At 42.8% G+C, this 22,157-nt stretch overlaps 2 protein-coding genes across 19 annotated transcripts in view; both read left to right on the top strand.

The window, feature by feature from the left end:
• The window catches only part of SYTL2 (synaptotagmin like 2), a 112,200-nt gene extending 102,758 nt beyond the window's left edge, over positions 1-9,442 (top strand). For all 18 annotated transcript variants that reach the window (XM_079789224.1, XM_079789223.1, XM_079789225.1 and 15 more), the window contains 4 exons: positions 873-951; positions 4,736-4,835; positions 7,139-7,344; positions 8,368-9,442. In XM_079789224.1, the coding sequence (XP_079645350.1) occupies positions 873-951; positions 4,736-4,835; positions 7,139-7,344; positions 8,368-8,513 (531 nt within the window). In that variant the 3' untranslated portion in view covers positions 8,514-9,442. The remainder of the gene's footprint in view (positions 1-872; positions 952-4,735; positions 4,836-7,138; positions 7,345-8,367) is intronic.
• Positions 9,443-11,258: 1,816 nt separating this feature from the next.
• On the top strand, positions 11,259-13,467 carry CCDC89 (coiled-coil domain containing 89). The gene has a single exon (XM_079789234.1). It carries the CDS (start codon positions 12,121-12,123, stop codon positions 13,225-13,227), a length of 1,107 nt encoding a protein of 368 aa, XP_079645360.1. The 5' UTR covers positions 11,259-12,120; the 3' UTR covers positions 13,228-13,467.
• Positions 13,468-22,157: the final 8,690 nt, after the last annotated feature.

Here is a 22,157-nt window from a genome sequence, read left to right as displayed (position 1 = left end):
GCACCAGGCCTTTCAGAAGCCTTCACCGCGTCAGAGGCTTCTGAAAGGCCTGGTGCACCAGCGGACAGGCACCCAGCTCCCCCGCGATCGAAATCGAAAGCGTGGGAGCTGGGTGCCTGTCCACTCCTGCACCAGAGGACAGGCACCCAGCTCTCCTGCGATCGAAAGCGGGGAGCTGTGTGTCTGCTCCAGCACCAGCGGACCCCCTGCCATCAAAAGCGGGGAGCAGGCTGCTAGCAGTGTCCGCGGAGCATGCTAGGCTTTGTGGGGCAGTGGATATGGCCTGGATGGCAGGTTAGGCCTAGGGGACCCTACACGTGCATGATTTAATCATGCACTGGGCCTCTAGTAGATATATATTTAAAAATTATTGTCCAGTCTTTGTTATTCTTACAGACATCTACTCATTTGGTCTAAAATAGGTTAATGCAACTTTGAAAATGTAATATTTGGCTTTCTCCCCGCACCCACCTTCCCACACTCTTCTTATTCCTTCAGAGAAAGAGAATACAAACAAGTTGTTTTATGTGCTGGATGAATGATTAACAAAATCTATGTGTTTTCATAAAAACCAAGGCATCCCACAACACTTCAGACATCTCCAAGAAAGCCATTCTGATTTCTCCACTATCTCTGAGACTAATGGCCTTAAAACGTGTTCTGGGTACCCTACAGAGTTTTCCAAGATGCACAGTAGAACTCTCCCAGATGTTAAAACAATAGTCTAGCTCTGATGGGGAGGGAAATTTTAATCCAGGGCACTCAGGAGTGATATGTTGTTCCAGAAATGGGGAAGATAAGGTCCTGTAACAGAGTACCAACAGAGTAAATAGTTTGTGTCTTACAACTGCTGACATTCCTTCTTTTTTCAGACAGCACCAGTTGCCCTTGAAGCAGAAAACAGAGGTAAAATGAAATTAGCTCTCCAGTACGTCCCAGAGCCAATTCCTGGTATGTAATGATTTTCTGTCCAGATTTATGCCCTTTCCTCATCCCCCATGCTCCCAGGGTTTCTTTGGGTTCTATGCTATTTTCAAAGGTGAAGCCCTAAATAAATTTATTAATTTAGTAATCGTATAGACCAAATAAGTCAACTCACAGTTGTGAACTAGAAAATTCTCATTTTTTATTGTGGTAAAAACACATAAAATGTACCATCTTAGTCATTTTTTAGTGTGACATTAGTACTGTTAAGTAGATTCACATTGTTGTGAAGCAAATCTCCAGAATGTTTTCATCTTGTATATATCTGAAACTCTATACCCATTGTCAACTGTTGGTCTTTGCACCACAGGAATCCCCAATTTGGGGTGCAGTAAAGAAGGAAACTTTATTCACTACAAAACAGAGTCAATTGTGATACAGCATGGCAGCACAGCAGTAGAAAAACTCTGGGGCCTCCCGTGTTTGAGCTAAGCCAAAGAGACATAGTCTTCATTCTTTGGTAGAAAGAGAAAGTGTGCTCCCTGAGCCAGAGGGAAGCTGGCTTATATGGATAGAAGTCCCCATCCCTGTTCCCTGATTGGTCTGTCCTCATGCAAATGAGGACTCCAAATCCTCATAGTTTGATTGGTCCAAAGGCACTGTCCTGATTGGTTGGAATAGAGCCACTCCAATTGACTGGAATTGCACAGCTGTGGTTGGATGGGGGGAAACCCTTTACCTATTGGTTGAAATAAGATTCCAGGAAATCTTTTTAAGGGCTGGCTCAGATGGCAGGCAGGCAATTTAGTGCAGAGGCAGGTGGTTTAGCACAGAGGCTTCTCCATGAAGTGCAGTTTGTGTGAGAGGCCCTTTGGCTAGGCTCTGTTTTTTTATTTGAGCCCAAATTGCCACCAGAAGCCCTTTTTAGTAGGTGTCTATTTTTTTCTTCTCAGGGTTCACCTTATTGAAGTACAAAACCTTATCCCCTCTCCCCCACCCCTCACCCCCATCCTGGTAACCACCATTCTACTTTCTGTTTCTCTCTCTCTTTTTTTTCCCCAGTCTAGTTTTCCAGTCTTTATTTTAACTCGCTCCTCACTCTCCCAAAAGTTTGTATCTGCACAATGTGTATGACCTTTTCTGTATTCAGAATTTGGACCTATTGACAGTGTTGTGATAAGAATGGAACCTGAATGTGTTCTTTTTTTTCACAAGTGGGAATTGGAAAAATTCATATGAACCCCAAAGAAATTAGAGCTCACTGGTCTTCCATTCTCAAGGTGTCATCAGGAGAGGAAGCTTTTTCCTGAATTACTCATTGTAATCTTTCCTGAAGATTCCTAATACTTGATGTTAGGGCCTCAAGTCTGCAGTCCCTTGAAGAAGCAAGAGACAGGCAGGGAATGAATGCCAGCCCCCCCTTTCATTTCTCAAGCAAGTTCCCCTAGTTATTCTCCTTAAAAATCTGTATGAATACTATGGCTGAAATGGGGATTGCACACACAAACACTTTCAGTAACCAGGCAATGAAGCTAATGGGATGAAAGACATAATGCATGGTGAGGGCAGTGACTGAGCTAGAGAAAGGCATTCTAATTCAGTTAAATAAAAAGAAAAAAGAATTGGAGGGAAAGCAAACATATCTTTAGGTCAAATGGCTGCCAAACCACCATCTTGTTCCTTCTGGATCTTTCTAAAAGGCAGATTCTTTCATATATAATTTGTATCCTATCATTTATGGTCAACATGCATAGAAATTGCACCAATCTCATTTCACATTTTCTCCACTACCATTTCTTGGTGGTGGGAGCTGGGGGACTGTGTGTTGTGATGGGCTCCACCTTCCCTGAGTTTTTACTATGTAGCCTCTCTTCTCTGTGTTGGCTAACTTTCTCTTCAACCTATCCAAGTCTTAGATGAAGTCCTATCTCCCCCATATAGCCTTTCCTGACTATATTCCCCCTCACTGATCACATTATCTCCTAGAACATTACAGTAATAACTTGGCATTTCATTCCTTAGTACATTTTTATAGTTTTTATTGAGTTAGTCATTCTTGTATTCCTTGTATATGCAATGCCATTCATTATAATAGGGCTGACCACATAATAGATGCCTGGTTGGTTGACTGATTGTGTTAAGTCATCCAGAAAAATGTGATAGCATTCCTCTGACCAGGTGCACCCAACCTAGACAACTTCAGACTAAACCGACTTCTCAGTAATCCCCTGCCCATAATATTCACTTATGTATAGCTATATAATAGTCTTATAAAATGTTTAACTTTTTAAAATATATTTTTTTATTGATTTCAGAGAGGAAGGGAGAGGGAGAGATAGAAACATCAATGATGAGAGAGAATCATTGATCGGCTGCCTCCTGCACACCCCCTACTGGGGATCGAGCCACAACCCGGGCATGTGCCCTTTATCGGAATCAAACCTGAGACCCTTCAGTCTGCAGGCCGACACTCTATCCACTGAGCCAAACCAGCTAGGGCAAATGTTTAACTTTTTACACTCTACTTTTAACAAAAAGAATGACTCTCTCTTAGCTAGTACCTGATCTGGTTGCTTTACAGCAATATGTTTAATATGTTGGCACCAATTGACATTGGTATCTGTGTTTGAAAGGTATGTGCATTTTACTGAGATATTTTGAATATAAGTATAAATGGATGACTCACATGCTTGATATCTATAACTGATCCTGTGGAGCCAGCAAAACCCGACAAGAATAATGTAATACTCTGTACTTGGAATAAATATAAATTATTTTCATAGAGCTGTCTGAGCTCAGTACAGCCAGACTATAAAATATATAATTAAGAATGTATAGCCCTGGCTGCTTTGGCTCAGTAGATAGAGCATACGCCTGCGGACTGAAGGGTCCTGGGTTCGATTCTGGTCAAGGGCCCATGCCCAGGTTGCAGGCTCGATCCCCAGTAGGGGGTGTGCAGGAGGCAGCCGATCAGTGATTTCATTCTCTCATCGTTGATGTTTCTATCTTTTTCTTCCTTTCCTTTCCTCTCTGAAATCAATAAAAATATTTTTTTAAAAAGGAATGTATAGATTTAAACTATTAGGATCATATCATCAAATAATAGCTAGCATTATTTTTTATTTTTATTAATTTTTTACTTATGTATTATTGACATAAGTATTACAGAGGTCCCCCATTTTCCCCTTCCTTGACCCCCTTCACCCAGCCACTATGCCACTCCAGGCCTTCCCCACCACTATTGTCTGTGTCCATGGGTTATGTATATATGTTCTTTGGTTAACTCTTCTTGTCCCCTCCACCTCCTTCCCCTCTGAGATCTGTCATTCTGTTCCATGCATCCGTGTGTCTGGACCTATTTTGTCTGTCAGTTTATTTTGTTCATTAGATTCCACATATAAGTGAGATCATGTGATATTGGTCTTTCTCTGGATCATTTCGCTTAACATAATCATCCATGCTGTCGCAGAGGGTCAGAACACCTTCTTTTTTAGCTGAATAGTACCATTGGGTAAATGTACCTCAACTTTTTTTAGTCACTCATCTACTGATGGGCACTTGGGCTGTTTCCAGATCTTAGCTATTGTAAATAACGCTGCTATGAACATAGAAATGCATATATTCTTTCTGATTTCCTAAGAATCCAGCCACACCAATCAGAAAGAATATATGCACCCCTGTGTCCATAGCAGCATTATTTACAATAGCTAAGATGTGTGCTAGTCCATTTTTAGATTGGCATCTTTAGATGCAGTATTGCCAAGAGAGGGATAGCACTAACATTTTATTTTCTCTCTTTTTTCTAATATAGGTAAAAAGCTTCCTACAACTGGAGAAGTACACATCTGGGTGAAGGAATGCCTTGATCTACCCATGCTAAGGGGCAGCCATCTGAATTCTTTTGTAAAATGGTAACAGCATTGATAAGTCTGCCTTCGCAGTGCTACAGTAGCCTGGCCTTTGCTGGTTGATTTTAGTTCTCTATATCTGTGATACTGAAACTCATCATCCATAGTTTAAATTAAATACCTTGAGACAGTGACTCCATGAACTAGGGGAAATCTGTGACATGGACCCCCCCCCCCCCAAGGCTACATATAGTTTTAAAATCAGAAAGATAAGAGGACATATGTAAAAATGAAACCAGAGACCACATACTCAGATATGTACTGTCTTCTAGGAGGCCCATCTACTGGTGAGAACAATATTCAGTACTAAAGACTTCATGCAATTTCTAACAGTGGGATGTCACACCCCTTGGCTCCTTAGAGAAGCACCTATTCTGTGACCCATTTTCAAAAGGCCTTTGGCATCAGGCTGCAAATATCTGGAAAAGTATTTGCTAAGCAGAGCTGTACTAATAGCTTATAAGAATTTAAGACAATTTTGGTTCTTAAGTGGCAAACCTTTTTCTCTGTTACACATATAAATGCCTGGTATCTAAATCGTAGCTAAACATATTAATGTGCCATCCTAACTCCCTCTGACTAATTTTATCTATATAGATTCTACGAGAAGTCCAGTTGTAGCTATTTAATTTTATATGACATTATTTGTGATTTTCCCTCGAGATGTTCTTTTTAAAATTAAATTTATTGGGGTAACAATTAATAACATTATATAAGTTTCAGGTGTACAGTTCTATAATACATCATCTGTATAATGCATTACATGCTCCCCACCCAAAGTCTATTCTCCTTCTGTCACCATATATTTGACCCCCTTTACCCTCTTCATCCTCCCTCCCTACCCGCCTTCCCCTCTGATAACAACCATACTATTGCCTGTGACTATGATTTTGTTTTGCTTGTTTGTATGTTGCTTTCTGTTTTATGTCCCATATATGGGTGAAATTGTATGGTTCTTGTTCTTTCCCATCTGAATTATTTTTTTAATATTTTTATTGATTTCAGAGATGAAGGGGGAGAGAGAGATAGAAATATCAATAAGAAAGAATCATTGATTGGCTGCCTCCTGCATGTCCCACACTGGGGATTGAGGCCACAACTTGGGCATGTGCTCTGACTGGGAATCAAACCAAGACCTCTTGGTTCATAGGTCAGTGCTCAACCACTGAGCCATGCCAGCCAGGCCCACCTGACTTATTTTACTTAGTATGGTACACTCAAGGTCCATCCATGTTGTCGCAAATGGCAATACTTCATCTTTTTTTTCTTTTTTTATGGCTGAGTTGTATGTCATTGTATAAATGTACCACATCTTCTTTACCCAATCATCCATCAAAGGACACAGATTGTTTTCATGTCTTGGTTATTGTGGACAATGCTGCAATGAACATAGGGGTATGACACCATACACAAAAATTAACTCAAAATGGATTAAAGACCTGAATATGAGACTAAAATAATAAAATACATCAAAGAAAACATTGGTACTAAACTCATGGACCTTGGTCTCAGAGGGGATTTTGTGAACTTGACCCCAAAGGCAAGGGAAGTAAAAGCAAAAGTAAGTGAATGGGACTACATCAAACCAAAAAGCTTCTACACAGCAAAAGAAACGGTCAACAAAACAAAAAAGGCAACACATTCTTCACAGATGTCAGCTGGTAAAAATTTTCAACTCTAGTCAGTCTCCTATTTTGAGACAAGTCTCAGACCTTCTTGCCTTTACCGGGGGCATGATAGATTAAAAGTTAATTCAGTTATTACCACAAATTAAGTGTAAATGATTGCAAATATATAATTTATTTCCAAAATCAAATCTAACAAATGGGGCAGGTTTCTCTTCTTTTCCAATTCTGTACAAGACTAATTCCTGAGGCTATCACAGATAATCAGGAATAGACTCTGCTTCCAAATTTAAAGGAATCCTCAAACAATTGCTACATAGTAAGCACTTACTAAATGCAGGAACTGAGCTAAGTCATTTGCTTAATATGTAATTTTAATACTAACCTTTTGAAGTAGGCGTTACCACTCCCATCTTACAGATGAGGAAGCAAGTGTCTGCAAGGTTAACTAACTTTCCCTGCAATACACAGCCAATGAGTGGCAGAGCCAGGGTTCAAGGCAAGTCTTGTCCACTTGAATGTGCTGTCTTTCCCTCATGTTGGCTCCCACCATCAATGCTGTTTCTCTACACTCTCCCCTTCCCTTCCTTCCACCAGTAGCTAGCTACGTTGAAGTGCACGGAAAGCACAAATGTCCACCACCTCATTAAAACGCTCTCACAATCACGTTTCCGTTGGTAGTATCATCCTGCCAGATACAAGTCGGAAAAGTCGCCAGAGGACGAGAGCTGTGGGGAAGACCACCAACCCTGTCTTCAACCACACCATGGTGTACGATGGGTTCAGGCCTGAAGATCTGACGGAAGCCTGCGTAGAGCTTACGGTCTGGGACCATTACAAATTAACCAACCAGTTTTTGGGAGGCCTTCGGATCGGCTTTGGAACCGGTAATATTTGTTACATTTTTAATCTTCTGTGAGCCAAATGTTTCTGGAGACGCTAGAGGTTTATTGCTTTGCTCCTTCCTGATGCAAACAGATATTTCTGTTAAGTGTAATGCAATCAGTGAGTGAAGGAGTGCCAGCTGTGTGCTGCAGGCTCTGGATATGAAGATTAACAAGGCGCAGTGTGTCACCACACGGAGCTTACCTTATTGTGGGGGGAACAGAAGAGCTCTCGTCACTACTCTTTCCTGAAAAAACACATGGCCCTTCCGAGCTAAAAGTGTGCTTTGAGTAATAATAGTAACTAACATTTAAGGAGCACTGGTCACTGTGCTGAGTGCTTTATTTGCGTTATTTCACTTCATCCTAACAGCAACTTGATGAGTAGTTACTAATGTTATCTCCAGAACAGCTGGCGTTCCAAGAAATTAAGTAACAGAGTGAGTAAGTGGCGGAGCCGAGATTCAAATTGAGTCTGCTCAACACTAAAGCTGTAGTCACGCTTCCTCAGAGATTATCTACTGTCACTTCTAACCCAGGGTGGGAATCCTTCCTACCACTCCCCCATGCCTGTGACAGTTGTCATCTAGCTTTTAGATGACTGAGAAGAGAAACCATTACTCTGGGAATAGAGTACTCATCTCAGATGGTTCAACAGTTCTTTCTTATCGTGAGTCCCAGATCTGTCCTCCTAGTGACGTTAAAACTCTTCCTAGCTGACTTCCATTGGTGCTTATAAGTAAAGAATGACTGCCCGGCTGGCAGTGGTTGAGCCCATGAACAAGGAGGTCTTGGTTCACTTCTTCCCCCCCCCCCCCTTCCCAACCCCCATCAGGGCACATGGCCGGGTTGTGGGCAGGAGGAAGCCAATCAATGATTTTCTCTCATCATTGATGTTTCTATCTCTGTCTACCTCACCCTTCCTCTGTGAAATCAATAAAAAATATATTTTTTTAAAAAAGAATAACAAGTTCCCTCCCACTCCCCAATGCGCTATTCCTCTTTTAATGCAGAGCTTTTTTTCAGGTAAAAGTTATGATACTGAAGTGGACTGGATGGACTCCACTTCAGAGGAAGTTGCTCTCTGGGAAAAGATGGTAAATTCCCCCAACACTTGGATTGAAGCAACCCTGCCTCTCAGAATGCTGTTGATCGCCAAGATTTCCAAATGAGCCCAAAGTCCATTGGCTCCTCCACCGAAAACTACTAACACAGGTGGAATCGGATCTTGAAAATCTGACCATGTGGACAGAGATCCGCACCTCCTATCTGTGGGCACTCATTTTAAAGTCAACCTGCATGTGCCTCTTTGGTTATAGGCCCACGATATTTAAATAATAACAAAATGTGTAACAGACTTGTGACTCCAACGTTAAAGAAGATATTGGAGAAAGCTAGGAAAATCCACCTGCTGCTTCAAAGAAAAAGCTGCCCCCCAAAAAAAAAAAAATTAAATGTGGGGTGTTAACAGGAAAAGTTTTCTAGTTTTCCATCCTGTGCTTCACACCAGTCTTGTGCTACGGTTAGCAAAGCCTGCCTCTTGACCATTGAAATTCCTTACAGCAACTGCAGATACGTAGGTTGTGGAAAACAGTGACAGAGATATCCCTATCGGGGGTTGGGGGGAGACAGAATATCAGTGATGATAAAGAATCTGACCATAAGAAAACTATTTACTCTGTAATCTCTATAAAATATAGAATTCCATATTAGGGCGAGACTGAGTTTACTGCATGTACTTTCTGTCTTGAGAAACTGCTTTCCCTTTTCCCAGTGTTAAAACAGTCTCGAATGTGCTTTGGTGCCACCCACTGGCCATAAGTGGAATTCAGTTTTTGGCTTCATTTTCTCCTAAGCTAGGTCTCAAGCCTGTATTTTGTAATAGAATATATATAAAACAAAAACCTTGCATATATAAGATTCTGTTTTTCTTATAACTCTACTATATGAAAGCAGCATGAGAGTGGTCACAGACATGCTTTGCAACAAAGTTTTAATTAGAATGTAAATTGTGAAATTATACTGTATTTCCTATATATGTATAATTTTCATAAAGTATTTTGTAAAAATCCTTAAAATAAATTATTATGACTTAAATGTATTATAAAATTAATCTGACTTCTTATTTTAAATTAAATACTTTATGTTAGGGATCCTAAAATCTAAATTCCCTAGCAAGGCTAAAGAAATTCTGCTAGGCTAATATTTCTCCAGTATTTATTGCAACACTGGACATTATTTCCTCTAAGTGGGCAGTTTTGGCTATTTTATTAGAGGCTTTACTTTTTTATTTATTTATTTAATATATTTTATTGATTTTTTACAGAGAGGAAGGGAGAGGGATGGAGAGTCAGAAACATCGATGAGAGAGAAACATTGATCAGCTGCCTCCTGCACACTCCCCACTGGGGACGTGCCCACAACCAAGGTACATGCCTTTGATCAGAATCAAACCTGGGACCCCTCAGTCCACAGGCTGACGCTCTATCCACTGAGGCAAACCGGTTAGGCCAAGGACTTACTTGTTTTTTTTTTTAATTTAATTTTATTGTTTAAAGTATAGTACATATGTCTCTTTTTTCTTTCCCCATTGACCTTCCCCCGGCCTCTCCTACCCCCTGGCACATGCCCTCACCCCCCTGCCCCAGTGTCTTGCGTCCATTGGTTATGCTCCCAAGGCCTTACTTTTTTAAAGTAATTGAAAAGCTTTGAAGAAAACACATTCTTATCTAATTTTTAAAATATACTTTTATTGATTTCATAGAGGAAGAGGGAGAGATAATTTTAATCGGCTGCCTCCTGCATGCCCCCTACAGGGGACCAAGCCCACAACCCTGGGCATGTGCCCCGACCAGGAATCTAACTGGTGATCTCTTGGTTCACAGGTTGATGCTTAACCACTGAACCACACTGGCCAGGCAGTTAACATCCATTCAACGCACATTTATCTGAGTTTTCTCAGTGTGCCAGGCACTGGTTTAGTCATCAAGGATAAAACAGACACAGTCCCTGCTCTTAATGATTTCAGCATTTAATAAGGGGAGGCAAGCAGGTAAACAGTGAATGCAATAAGGTTTTGACATGTTCCATGAGCAGTACAAATAGGCTACCGTGGGTGCATTGAAAGAGGTGCGTGGTCAATTTCTCATGTTGGGGTCAGGAAAGGCTTCACAGGGGAGGTGATTCTGAACTAAAAAATACTGAGCGAAATACTAGAGCAACACGGGACAAGATGGGAAGAGGCATTCCAGGCAAAGAGAACACCTACAGACAGAGCCAGGGAGCTGGCTGGTTAGGGGACCTTCCGTAGTTGGTTAGAGCTAGGGAGTAAAATGCCAGGCAAGTTCAGAGGAAGGAGAGGCTGGATAGACCTCAAAGGTCAATTTTTTAAATTATACACCTCATAGGTCACAATTTTTTAAAATATATTTCTTTATTGATTTCAGAGAAGAAGGAAGAGGGAGAGAGAGATAGAAACATAAATGATGAGAGACATAACATAAATCATTGATCGGCTGCCTCCTGCATGGCCCTTACTGGGGATTGAGCCACAACCCAGGCAAGTGCCTTGACTGGAATCAAACCCGGGACCCTTCAGTCTGCAGGCTGACCCTCTATCCTCTGAGCCAAACCAGCTAGGGCCCAATTTTTTAAATTATATACAACTGTTCAACAAAGTCAAAGCAAGCTTTTCCTTACTCGTCTTTTACACAATGTTTAAGCTGAGAAAGTCCTTCCTGGCCCAGAACTTTTATGGTTTCCTTTATTTTTTCTAGTTTCCACTTCTAATACTTTGATTTTTATTGTATTCTTTTTTTTTTAATTGATTTCAGAGCGGAAGGGAGAGAGACATAGAACCATCAATGATGAGAGAGAATCATTGATCCTTTTCCTCCTCCACGCCCCACAATGGGGATCAAGCCTGCAACCTGGGCGTGTAACCTGACGGGGGAGTTGAATGGTGACCTCCTGGTTCATAGGTTGATGCTCAACCACTGAGCCATACCGGTCAGGCTTTATTTTATTCTTTACAGTTAACTACTTAATTCATCTGAAATGGACGTTCTATGACGGTAAGCTTCATTTAGTTCTTTGTCTTCTGTTTGGCTGTTTGCCATCTCTGTGTCATTCATTAAGCTTCTTGCTGTAACCTTACTTTGCTAGCGAGTAAAAACAGGGAGTGCTGAATATCCAATTTAAAAAAAAGAGTATTTATTTCACTGGGGTTTGCTCTTTTGCTGAACTGTGCCGAGCACTACAGATGCAAACTCAAGGCACTTAGGGTCCCGGCTCTCGACGGCTGCTTTGTATTTATAGACTGCCGTTTTCAAAGGAGCCAACTGTGTTCCCAAAGACAGTAGTAACCTGTCCTCAGGACAGTTGGGGTGGGGAGCGGAGGGAGGAGCAGTCGCTGCCAGCTCGCTTTGTTTACTTCAACCAGATGAGGTGCAGTCAGGTTTCTGGCCCTGGTGCTGGCTGCAAACCTGGAGGGTTGGCATCTCTTCCCTGTGCAGCGGAGGCCAGAGGGCGGGGGGGGGGGGGGGGGGGGCTGTGAGCCGAGAGCTGTGATTGGTTAGAAAGGCAAGCATAGCCCCGCCAGATTGGTCCCCTGTTACGTCACTGCATTCTGAGGACCTGCCCACCAATCGCAGGGCTCCATACTGGGGGAACCTGCTGCTGGACAGTGCCCGGAGCCCCTGGCAACGCGGTGGCTTTGGAAAGCTGAGGCGGAGAGAGTGTGGGGTCAGCCCGCGGTGGAGAGAGCACCTGTGCCTGAGAATGAGAAGGCTCTCGAGATGGATGGACACCCCACCCTCTGAAGAACCCTTAGAGACGCCAAGCAAAACCCTGGAAAACCAGGAAGAGGAGATGGGGTTTAAGGAAATGGATGGCCTGAGGGAGGCCTTGGCCAACCTCCGGGGTCTGTCCGAGGAGGAGAAGAGCGAGAAGGCGATGCTTCGCTCCCGCATCCACGAGCAGTCCCAGCTCATCTGCATCCTGAAGCGGAGGTCCGACGAGGCCCTGGAGCGCTGCCAGATCCTGGAGCTGCTCAACACGGAGCTGGAGGAGAAGGGGGTGCTGGAGGCCGAGAAGCTGAAGGCCAAGAGCGAGCATGCCCGGAAGCTGGAGGATCGCTTCATGACCCTGGCAGCCAACCACGAGGAGATGATCCGCTTCAAGGACCAGTACAAGAGCGAGAACGCCAAGCTGCGAGAGGAGAACGAGAAGCTGAGGCTGGAGAACGACAACCTCTTCAGCCAGGCTCTGAAGGAGCAGGAGGCCCAAGTCCTGCAGCTCACCGCCGGGAGCGAGGTCCTGGCCAAGGAGCTGGAGGCTCTGAAACAGAGGTGTGCCCAGGATGCCTGCCGGGCACAGGCCCGAGAGGAGGAGCTGCTGGAGCTGCAGAGCCAGCAGGCAAGCGCCCACACCAAGGAGGCCGAGCAGCTGCGCAGCCAGCTGCAGAGCCTCAAGCAGCAGCACCAGCAGGCCGTGGAGCAGATGGCCAAGGCCGAGCAGGCGCACAGCGGCCTGAGCCAGGAGCTGCAGGCCAGGCTGCAGATGGTCACGCGGGAGAAGGAGGAGCTGCTCCAGCTCTCCATGGACAGGGGCAAAGTGCTTCAGAGCAAGCAAGCGGAGATCCGCCAGCTGGAGGAGAAGCTGGAGGCAGCGGAGGCGGCCAGGCGACAAGCGCTGGAGCGGTTCGAGCAAGAGGCCGTGGCTGTGGACAGTAACTTGAGAGTCCGGGAACTCCAGCGCAGGATAGATGGGATCCAGAAGGCCTACGAGGAGCTCAGGCTGCAGTCCGAAGCCTTCAAAAAGCACAGCCTGGATCTTTTAAGCAAGGAGAAAGAACTCAATGCCAAACTCCGCCATCTCTTTCCATAAGGAAGCTTCCGCTTCCTCTCGCCTCCAATTTAGAATTCAAATATGTGCGCCTTGGCAAGAGTCAAGATGTTTTTCAATTTGTTATATTTTTAAGCACAAAAGGCAGCTCAAAAGAAAAGCTACTTTACTATGATACTGTTAACTTTGTAAGACTAACACTGATTTTCATTCCTGCCACTTAGAATACACGATTTGCCAGATTTTGTCTTACTCCTTTAAAATCTTCCTAAGTTTGCTATTAGTATCTCTAGCTCTCCCATAATATATATATATATATATATATATATATATATATATATATATATATATATATATATATTCTCAACCTTAGATATCTTCATATAACCAAAGCTTTTAAATTAGCAGCTCCTATAGATTTAAGTGAATCTATAATGGGCAATCAGATGTGCTGGTTGTGAAAAGAATTAGTATAATTAGCCCTTGTAGATAACAGGTTTGCAAACTGTAGGTGTGCAGTCTCCCATAGTTGAGACTGTAAGCTATAACAGCTAATAGCATCCGAAGAGCATGGACAACTTGCAGAAAAAAAGTGTCTGATTTTGTAACAGGCCAAACAATTGCTTGCTTCACCAGCTTTACAGCAGTATCCTTTTTGTTTTATTTGCCCTAGCTTGGAAGACAAAATTGAGATCATTAAGCAAACTTTATTATAATCAGGCTGTATGAGCAATAAGATTCAAATAAGTGGTCCTGGCCAGAGGGCACACTTCCTTGGGGCATCATTCCATGTGGGTTTGATTCTCGGTCAGGATCATTTAGGTAATAACATACCTAAATTTCAGTTTCGATCCTTGGTCAGGGGTGGGACTCAGGAGGCAATCGATTGATGTTCCCACCCCCCCTCTCTCTGTCCCTTCCTCTCTCTCCAAAAATTAATAAACATATCCTCAGGTGAAGATTTAAAAAAAATAAGATTCAAATAAGTGTAATCAACCCACTTTGATTTTTCCTACAAGCTTAGATCACATTCTATTTTTGGGGGGTTTTCTTTCTCCTTAATAAAAACAGGATTTAGAGGTACAAGAATGCAAAGAGCAGCAAATTCACTTAATATTGTACAATGTACTAATAGGCAAAAGTCCTGAATTTGGGGAAACAAGTGAGAGCAGACTAGATATGATACATACAGCAACTTAATAATTGTTTTGTTTTTACTGGCATGTTGTTTTGCAATTGCCTTTTCCTTTTTTAAAACAACTAAACAATGTATATAGGTATACCTACAGCCTATTTATAGGAATAGCTAAGTATGTAGTAATAAAAACAAATACAGTTATAATTATATAAAGTTCTTAAAGAGGTAGTTATAAAAAATACACTTTATGCTTCCTTATTTCCCCGTTCTTAGTTGATAAACATTATTGTGAAAACATCTCAAAACAGATTGTAATATAGTATTTTCTCACACATTTTGTGTCAAGAGTACAAAGAGTTTCCTAATGTTTTGGATTTATTAAAAACTATTACTTGATACCTTTTTGTTTGTTAATCCTCACCTGAGGACATTCCCCCCGCCCCCCCGCCTTTTTTTTTTTTTTTAGAGAGAGAGTGGAAGGGAGGGAGGGGGAGAGACAGAGGTTGCCTCCACATGTTGCTCCCACTCCCCACCAGGGCCAGGGATTAAGCCTGCAACCGATGTATGTGCCCTTGACCAGAATCTAACCTGTGATCCTATAATCTAAGGGGTAACGTTCTAACCACTGAGCAAAACCAGCTAGGGCCCTTGGTACCTTTTTAATTAACAATTTTCAAGCCTCACCCTTACCTCGGGAATTTTAAAAAATGATTTTCTCATAGTTTTACTAAGATTGCAACATTAAGTACACATTTTGGGGAACCACATCACTGGCTTGGAAGGACTATTTACTTCCTCTTACACATTACCTAGAATCAGAATATAGAAACTAACTTAATGATGGTTATCCTCTATCGAGCCCATACTATTTATTACTAGAGGCCCAGTGCATGATTAACCCTTTGCACTCGCTTGCAATTTTAATCTCTATGCTACCGATGCTAACCGTGTCGAGTCACACTCGACATCTGAGTGCAAAAGGTTATATCATGCACGTGTAGGGTCCCCTAGGCCTAACCTGCCATCCAGGCCATATCCACTGCCCCACAAAGCCTAGCACGCTCCGCGGACACTGCTGGCAGCCTGCTCCCTGCTTTTGATGTCAGGGGGTCCGCTGGTGCCGAAGCGGACACACAGCTCCCCACTTTCGATCGCTGGGGGGAGCTGGGTGTCTGTCTGCTGGTGCCGGAGCTGCCCGCTTTTGATGGTCCGAAGCGGGATGTGGGCTCGCTGCCCCAGAGGCCTCTTCTGTGCCGCAGCACAGCCATGGCGCAGACGCTGAGCTCACACCACCGCTGGCGATGCAAGCTCAGCGTCCTGCCAGCCCAATCGGCCACCCCGGCCACCCCGAGTCCCGCCCCCCCCTGCGCCTCCTGGCCAATCGTGGGCATAGCGAAGGTACGGTCAATTTGCATATTACTCTATTATTAGGTAGGATTATGTTGAAGTACTTGGAATGGTTGTTTCATTTAATCCTTAGGGCCGTTCAAGAAGGTAATTATGTTCATTTTTATTTCCCACCCCCCAAAAAAAGGAAACCTGGATTCAGTAATTTGCCCGAAGCCACGTGGTCCCTGGATGGACCTGGGATTCCGATGACACTACCACACTGAAAGACTTGTCGACTGTCCACTGAGTGCCAGGCTCTGGGGGCAGGCACTGGGATAAGCATGAAGAACCATGTTTTCTGCCCAGGAAGAGCTTCCACACAGTCTAGTCTACGGGCAAAAAGCAATTACATACAGTATGGTGTGTTTCCACAGGGGTGTTATGAGATCCCAATGGGTAACCTCTCCTACAACACCCCCCCCCAACACACACACACACACACACACACACACACACACACATACACACATGTAGAGCAGCTAATTCTGCCTGGGGTTAAGGGTTGGAGGGTAGGGAGGATTTGCAGCGATCACTAACACAGGAGCTGGTATACCAACTGGTTGGTAGATAACTAGTAGTAGAATTTCATCAGGTGGAGAAAAGGGAGAAAGGTTTGGGACGGCATCGTGTAGAAAGTCATGGAGGTTTATAGAAACATCCAGAATATCTTGGGAAACCATTAGTAGTTGGGAGGAGGTTCAGAGAAGCATGTCTACACATAGAACTATCATAGGCTGTGAACATACTATAGGTATGTAAAGCCAGGCTGGCCCCTTATATTGCGGGGAGAGAAGGAGAAGGAGAGGGACAAGTACACAAATTGGAGCCACAAACCAGCCTTCCTCTTCCCACCCAGGTTCGTGCCTCTGCCCTGCCTGGGGCCTGGTATGCATGCTACCAGAGCCCCTCCCTCCCCTACCCCCACACCTGCCCATCCAAGCTCCACCCACTCGTGCCAATCTGCCTTCTGGGGGTGGTCTCTCCAACCCAGGTTTTGTGCACAGTCTTCAAGGAGGACGAGGAGGCTCCTGGGCAGAAGCCAAGCACGTCCTGGAAGCGGGTGGAGGGTCATTCTGGAAGGGAATCTTGGGTCCTGATACTTGAGTTGCAGTCCAGTAGAGGACTTGGCCCCTGGGACTCCTCATTAGATGAGGAGTAAGGGCATGTCTGGAAGAACACTGGGGGTGGGGTGGGGAGGGAGGTAGTTGCATAAATACATATTGAGAAAATAAATACGTATTTAAGAAAATAAGTATTTATCTTAAAATTTATTATTTTATTATTAAAATAATAAAAGTGGTTATCAGTGATGTGATGTGGAGGGGTGTGGGGACTATGGTGGTTAGGGATAGGAATGGAAAGGAAACTTCTCAGTGTATACCATTTTATATCATTTGACTTTTGAACCATGTGCATATATTTCCTATTCAAATAGATAAAACAAAAATAAAAGAATCTTGCACGTAACTGCTTAACTTCCTAGAAGGCTCTATTTCTGAGTAGATGACCTCAAAAAGCCTACAGATTTTTCTTTCTCCAGGAATTGAGTAGACAAAACATATTTTATATACTAGTAGAGCCAAATATGGCCTGACATAACTGGGTCAGACCATTTGGCTAGAAGCTGCCACTTTCACGAATGTTTAACAACGTGTGGCTAATGGCAACATCTTTCTCTACCCTAAGAGGTGCCTCCGAATGGTTAGACGCTCTCTCCTAAATTTAAAGATTTAAATATATTAACGTTTCTTGTGGATTTTCAACATGTTTGTGTAAGACCTAAATTTTAGATTTTAGAAAGCCAGTTTCTCTTTTCAAGTTTTTAGACTTTTGGTGTTGGTTTAGATTTTGCCCTAACAGACAAACAAAAGATGGTAAAGGTAGGGCAGACAAAGTCATTCTGATCTTTCACTTTTAATTGATAATTTACTGTTATAATAAGTTTTACCGATTTAACAAATATTTATTGAGAGCCTATTATTGGCCAGGCACTATGCTAAGCTCTGGGACGCAATGTGAGCTAGACAGACCTTTTTCTCACTGAATTTGCATCCTAGTGAGTGAGAAAAATGCTGAAAGATGGGATGCCATAGGAGGGCATAACAGGGTTTCCCAACATAACGCAGAAGAGGTTAGGGAAAGCTTTTTCTGGAAGTGTCAGTTAGGCTAAAGTCTGTAGACTGTGTAAGAATCATCCAAGAGAAGAGATGAGGAAAACATGAGAGGACAGTGGCTCAGAAGCCTTCACAGAGCCACCTGTTCCTGGTAAGAAATATGCCTCTCCCAATAGCCACATCGTCCAGGATGCAAGATAAGCACTCACAGTAGACTCTAACAAGAGACTCTGTGGCCAGATTAATCCCATTAACTCACATCCATATTTACCTCCATAAATATGTGAGCCTTTGTAATCTGGCTCAACCCTCCCACCACCCCATCCCCATTCAAATCCAGTAAGAAACCCCGATCTATGATCACTGAACTAGTCAAGGTGTTAGTGCAGTGTGTGAAGGCATGCATTGGCACCAGACTGCCTGAATCCAAATCCTATCACTTCCTGGGTGACCTTAACTAAGGCCTTCCTGGGTGAAGAGGAAACCAGGGAGCTAAAACTTCCAATGATGAGAGATATGATTAGAACATGGTATGAACTTCACATTGGTGTAACCATATAGAGAAAAGAGTTATTCAAATGACTCTAGAAAACAACACTTTTAATGAATATGATTTTAGAGAGAAATGAAGGGAGAGGGAGAGAGAGAGAAAAATACCGATGAGAGAAAAACATAAATTGGCCACCTCTGCAGGACCCGTACCTGGGATCTGGCCCCAAACCCGAGCTTGTGCCCTGACAGGGAATAGAACCAGTGACCTCTCTGTGCATGGGACAACACTCAACCAACTGAGCGGCGCCGGCCGGGCTGATGAATTTCTTTCACGGGTTATATTCCAAGGAGAATTAGAACCACAAAGAAATCTTAGTAAATTTTGTTGATTGGTTTTATGGTTAGTTGTAATATTGGCATTATTAAAGCTATTTTTTAAAGTATATATACATACAAATGACAGAATGAGAATCATTTAATGTTAAATTTGAATCAAAAATATCAGTTTAAATCTCTGACAGCTTTTCTTTTCAAAAAATTAGCACTCTGCCCTCTGAAGCACTATTGTCATTCTGCTGTATCCACTCGGCAAAGCAGCAACCCTGATTCAGCTTCATTCCCCGCCATCGCTGCTCTAATTCTCTGCTACAGAATATTCTATAAACGTGTTTCTGGGTGCTGAAGTACCATAAAGTCATGGTCTTTGTGGAGAATTTGATGGGTTGGTATTTATCATCTATTTTAATCCCTCTTTTGCGTAATGTGCTTTCCTGTATTGCAGAAATGGGAAAGCTAAAACAAAGAGACCCGAAGCAAACTGTATTTGCAGACTCCTCTGCAGTTATATTTGGAAGATGCAAATAAGGCAGGGGCCCTTTCCCCTTGCTTTGGCTGTTGTTGCCAGGCATATTTTGGGGGACATTTTCCTGCAATAGCATCCCAATGTGCATTCGCTGGTTTTATGGGATATGGTAGCCAGCTCCCAAGATAGCACCTAATGATTCTTGTCTCCTAGTATTATTCACATTCTTGTGTAGTCCCCTTCCACAGTGAATAAGGTCTGACTCCTGTGACCAAGAGAGTCTACAGAAGTGACCAGATGTGACTTCTGAGGCTAGGTCATAAAAGACATTGCTGCGGCTTCCTTGGTCTCTCGGTAAAGCCAGCCACCATGTAGTGTAGACGCTCACCCAGCTTGGGAAGAGGCCCATATGGAGGGGAACTGAGGTACCCTCCTCTCCACCAACCTGCCAGCCACCTTGGAAGTAGACCCCCTAGCCTGAGTCAAGCCTTCACATGACTGAAGCCCCGGCCAAAATTTGACTGGATTCCATGAGAATTCTGGAGCCAGACTGCATAGCTAAGACAATTACAAATTTCTGACAAACAGAAATTCTGGGAGATAATGAATGTATATTGTTGTTTTAAGTCACATGATCAGCAAAAAAAAAAAAAATTTAAGGTTTTGGGTAACTTGCTAGGCAGCAACATAATATATGGGACTGGGAGTTTTGGCAGCAGCATTGCTCTTGAAGCCAGCATTCCAGCTTTCTATTTACTCCTTTCCCAACCGGGGCAGAGGTAGCAGTTCCTGATCAGGCCTGTTTGGCCACATTGCACTGAGTGGCATTCTTGATCACCCAGCCTAATGCCCACTCCTCCTGTCCTTTCAATGACTTTGCAGGCTTGCATTCTCTGCATTACACCCTTTTCTGCTTAAAATAGCTGGATTGGTATCTGTGTTCTGTAACTGAGCTTAATCTAATAAAAATACCCATCTCAAATCAATAGCTAAACAGTAGAGTAATTCAAGGAAGTTGGCTATCAATAGTAAGTGCTATTTCATTATTATATTGTGGAGGAGGCAAACTGTCCTTATGTACTAGTATAATAAGGTGACATAATTGTCTACCAGAAAAATTTGAATGAATCAGATGAAAACAAAAACTATTGCCCAGCCGGCATGGCTCAGTGGTTGAGCATCGACCTATGAACCAGGAGGTCACAGTTCAATTCCTGGTCAGGGCACATTACCAAGTTGCAGGCTAGATCCCCAGTGGGGGGCATGGAGGAGGCAGCCAATCAATGATTTGCTCTCATCATTGATGTTTCTATTTCTCACTCCCTCTCCCATCCTCTCTGAAATAAATAAAAATATATTAAAAGAAAAACTATTAAGAAAGTTCAGTGGGCTTAAAAATTTAACAAAAAGATCAGTAGCTTTCCTATGTAGCAACAATCACTATCTATAAAATATAAAGAAAACAATAACTAGTCCAGCAGAAAAATAGTGCATTAAGTAACTGGAAAAAATAAATTAATGAATTTAATGCAATTTCCATAAAATTCCAGCTTTTTTTGAACTTGGAAAATTTGTGAATTTCTGAAAAAATAAATATTCACCTATTGATAGAAAATTCTGAGAAAGTGAGATTAACAAAGGACTTGTCCTATGAGATATTATATCTATATTAATAAAAGGGTAATATGCAAATTGGTCAGGATGCCCTTATAGTAGCAATCGAACAGCAGGCTACATGGGGCGACCAGGCTGACAGGGGGGTTAGTGAGGGATGACCAAACGACTGAGCAGCAGGCTGTGTGGGGCGACCAGGACAGCAGGGGGGGGGGGCAGTGAGGGGCGACCAGGCTGGCAGGGGGGGTAGTGAGGGATGACCAAATGACTGAACAAGCAGGCTGCATGGGGCAACCAGGCTGGCGGGGGTGGGGGGGGTGGGGGGGTGGTGTGTGTGAGGGGCAACCAGGCCAGCAGGGGGGGCAGTTCCATCTAAGAAACAGCCATATAAAAGGTAGTTGTTGTTGAGGTTATCTGCTACTTTATTCCCTAGAGAAGTTGAAAACCTAAGAACTAGAAGAAAGGTTAAGGAATTCATACGCTTATACTTTACTCATGAATAAACAAAGGAAAATCTTCTCTCTCTCTCCTCTCTCCTCTCTCCTCTCTCCTCTCTTCCTCCCTCCCTCTCTACCTCCCTCTCCACTCACCCTCTATGTCCCTGCTATTTGGACACTAACCTTTCCCTCTTTAAGAACTCCTTATCTTCCTTCCTATTTCACCTATGTTTTCAAATAAGTGGCCTTGTTTGTTAAAAATTTAAATTGTTTTATTTCTAATTTATTTGGGAACTGCTTCCAATCTCAAATACCTTGTGAGATTAAAGGAACAAAGATAAACAACACTATGAGGAAACAATCCAGAATGTGGTGCATTTTCAAAACAACTGACCTTGTCTCCCCAAAAAACCAATATTAAGAAAAAACTAAAAAGTGAAAGAGAAATGGGGGGGGACGGGGAACCCCACAAAGACATAGCAAACAAATGCAGTAAGTGACTCTTGTTTGAATCTGGACTCAAAAGAAAATATTTGCTATAAAAGATCATTCTGAGGAAATTTGAATAGGGCCTGGGTAGCAGATAGTGTTAACAAATGATTGTTAATTTTCTCAAGACCGGATAGTGGTATTATGATTATAAAAGAGAATGTCCTTATTTTTTAGAGATGCACACTGAAGTATGTTGGGGTGGTGTGTCTCACCTGCAATCTTGGGATTTTTGAGTGAGCAAAAATAATTATGTTTTACAAACACTTATATGCAGGTAAAACACATATGTCAATACGTTAATTGTTTAGTCTGGATATTGGGTTGAATTAGAGTGAATACTGTACTATATTCTGTATGTTTGGAAGTTTTTATAAGGAAAAGTTGGAAAAATTAAGTTACATATGAATGCCTTACTTATTTACCTTTTTTTTCTCTTAGTACTCTATAAGTGTTGGAGTGAAAAGATCTTGAATTATAACGGAAGGGGAAAGGCG

Source organism: Cnephaeus nilssonii (genome assembly GCF_951640355.1).
Source record: "Cnephaeus nilssonii genome assembly, chromosome: 13".
Taxonomy (NCBI): domain Eukaryota; kingdom Metazoa; phylum Chordata; class Mammalia; order Chiroptera; family Vespertilionidae; genus Cnephaeus; species Cnephaeus nilssonii.
The sequence above is the reverse complement of the archived record's forward strand: the minus strand, read 5'-3'. Positions and strand labels throughout refer to the sequence as shown.

Coding starts and splice junctions, on each gene's coding strand:
- CCDC89 (XM_079789234.1), top strand. CDS start 12,121: ATGAGAAGGCTCTCGAGATGGATGGACACCCCACCCTCTGAAGAACCC.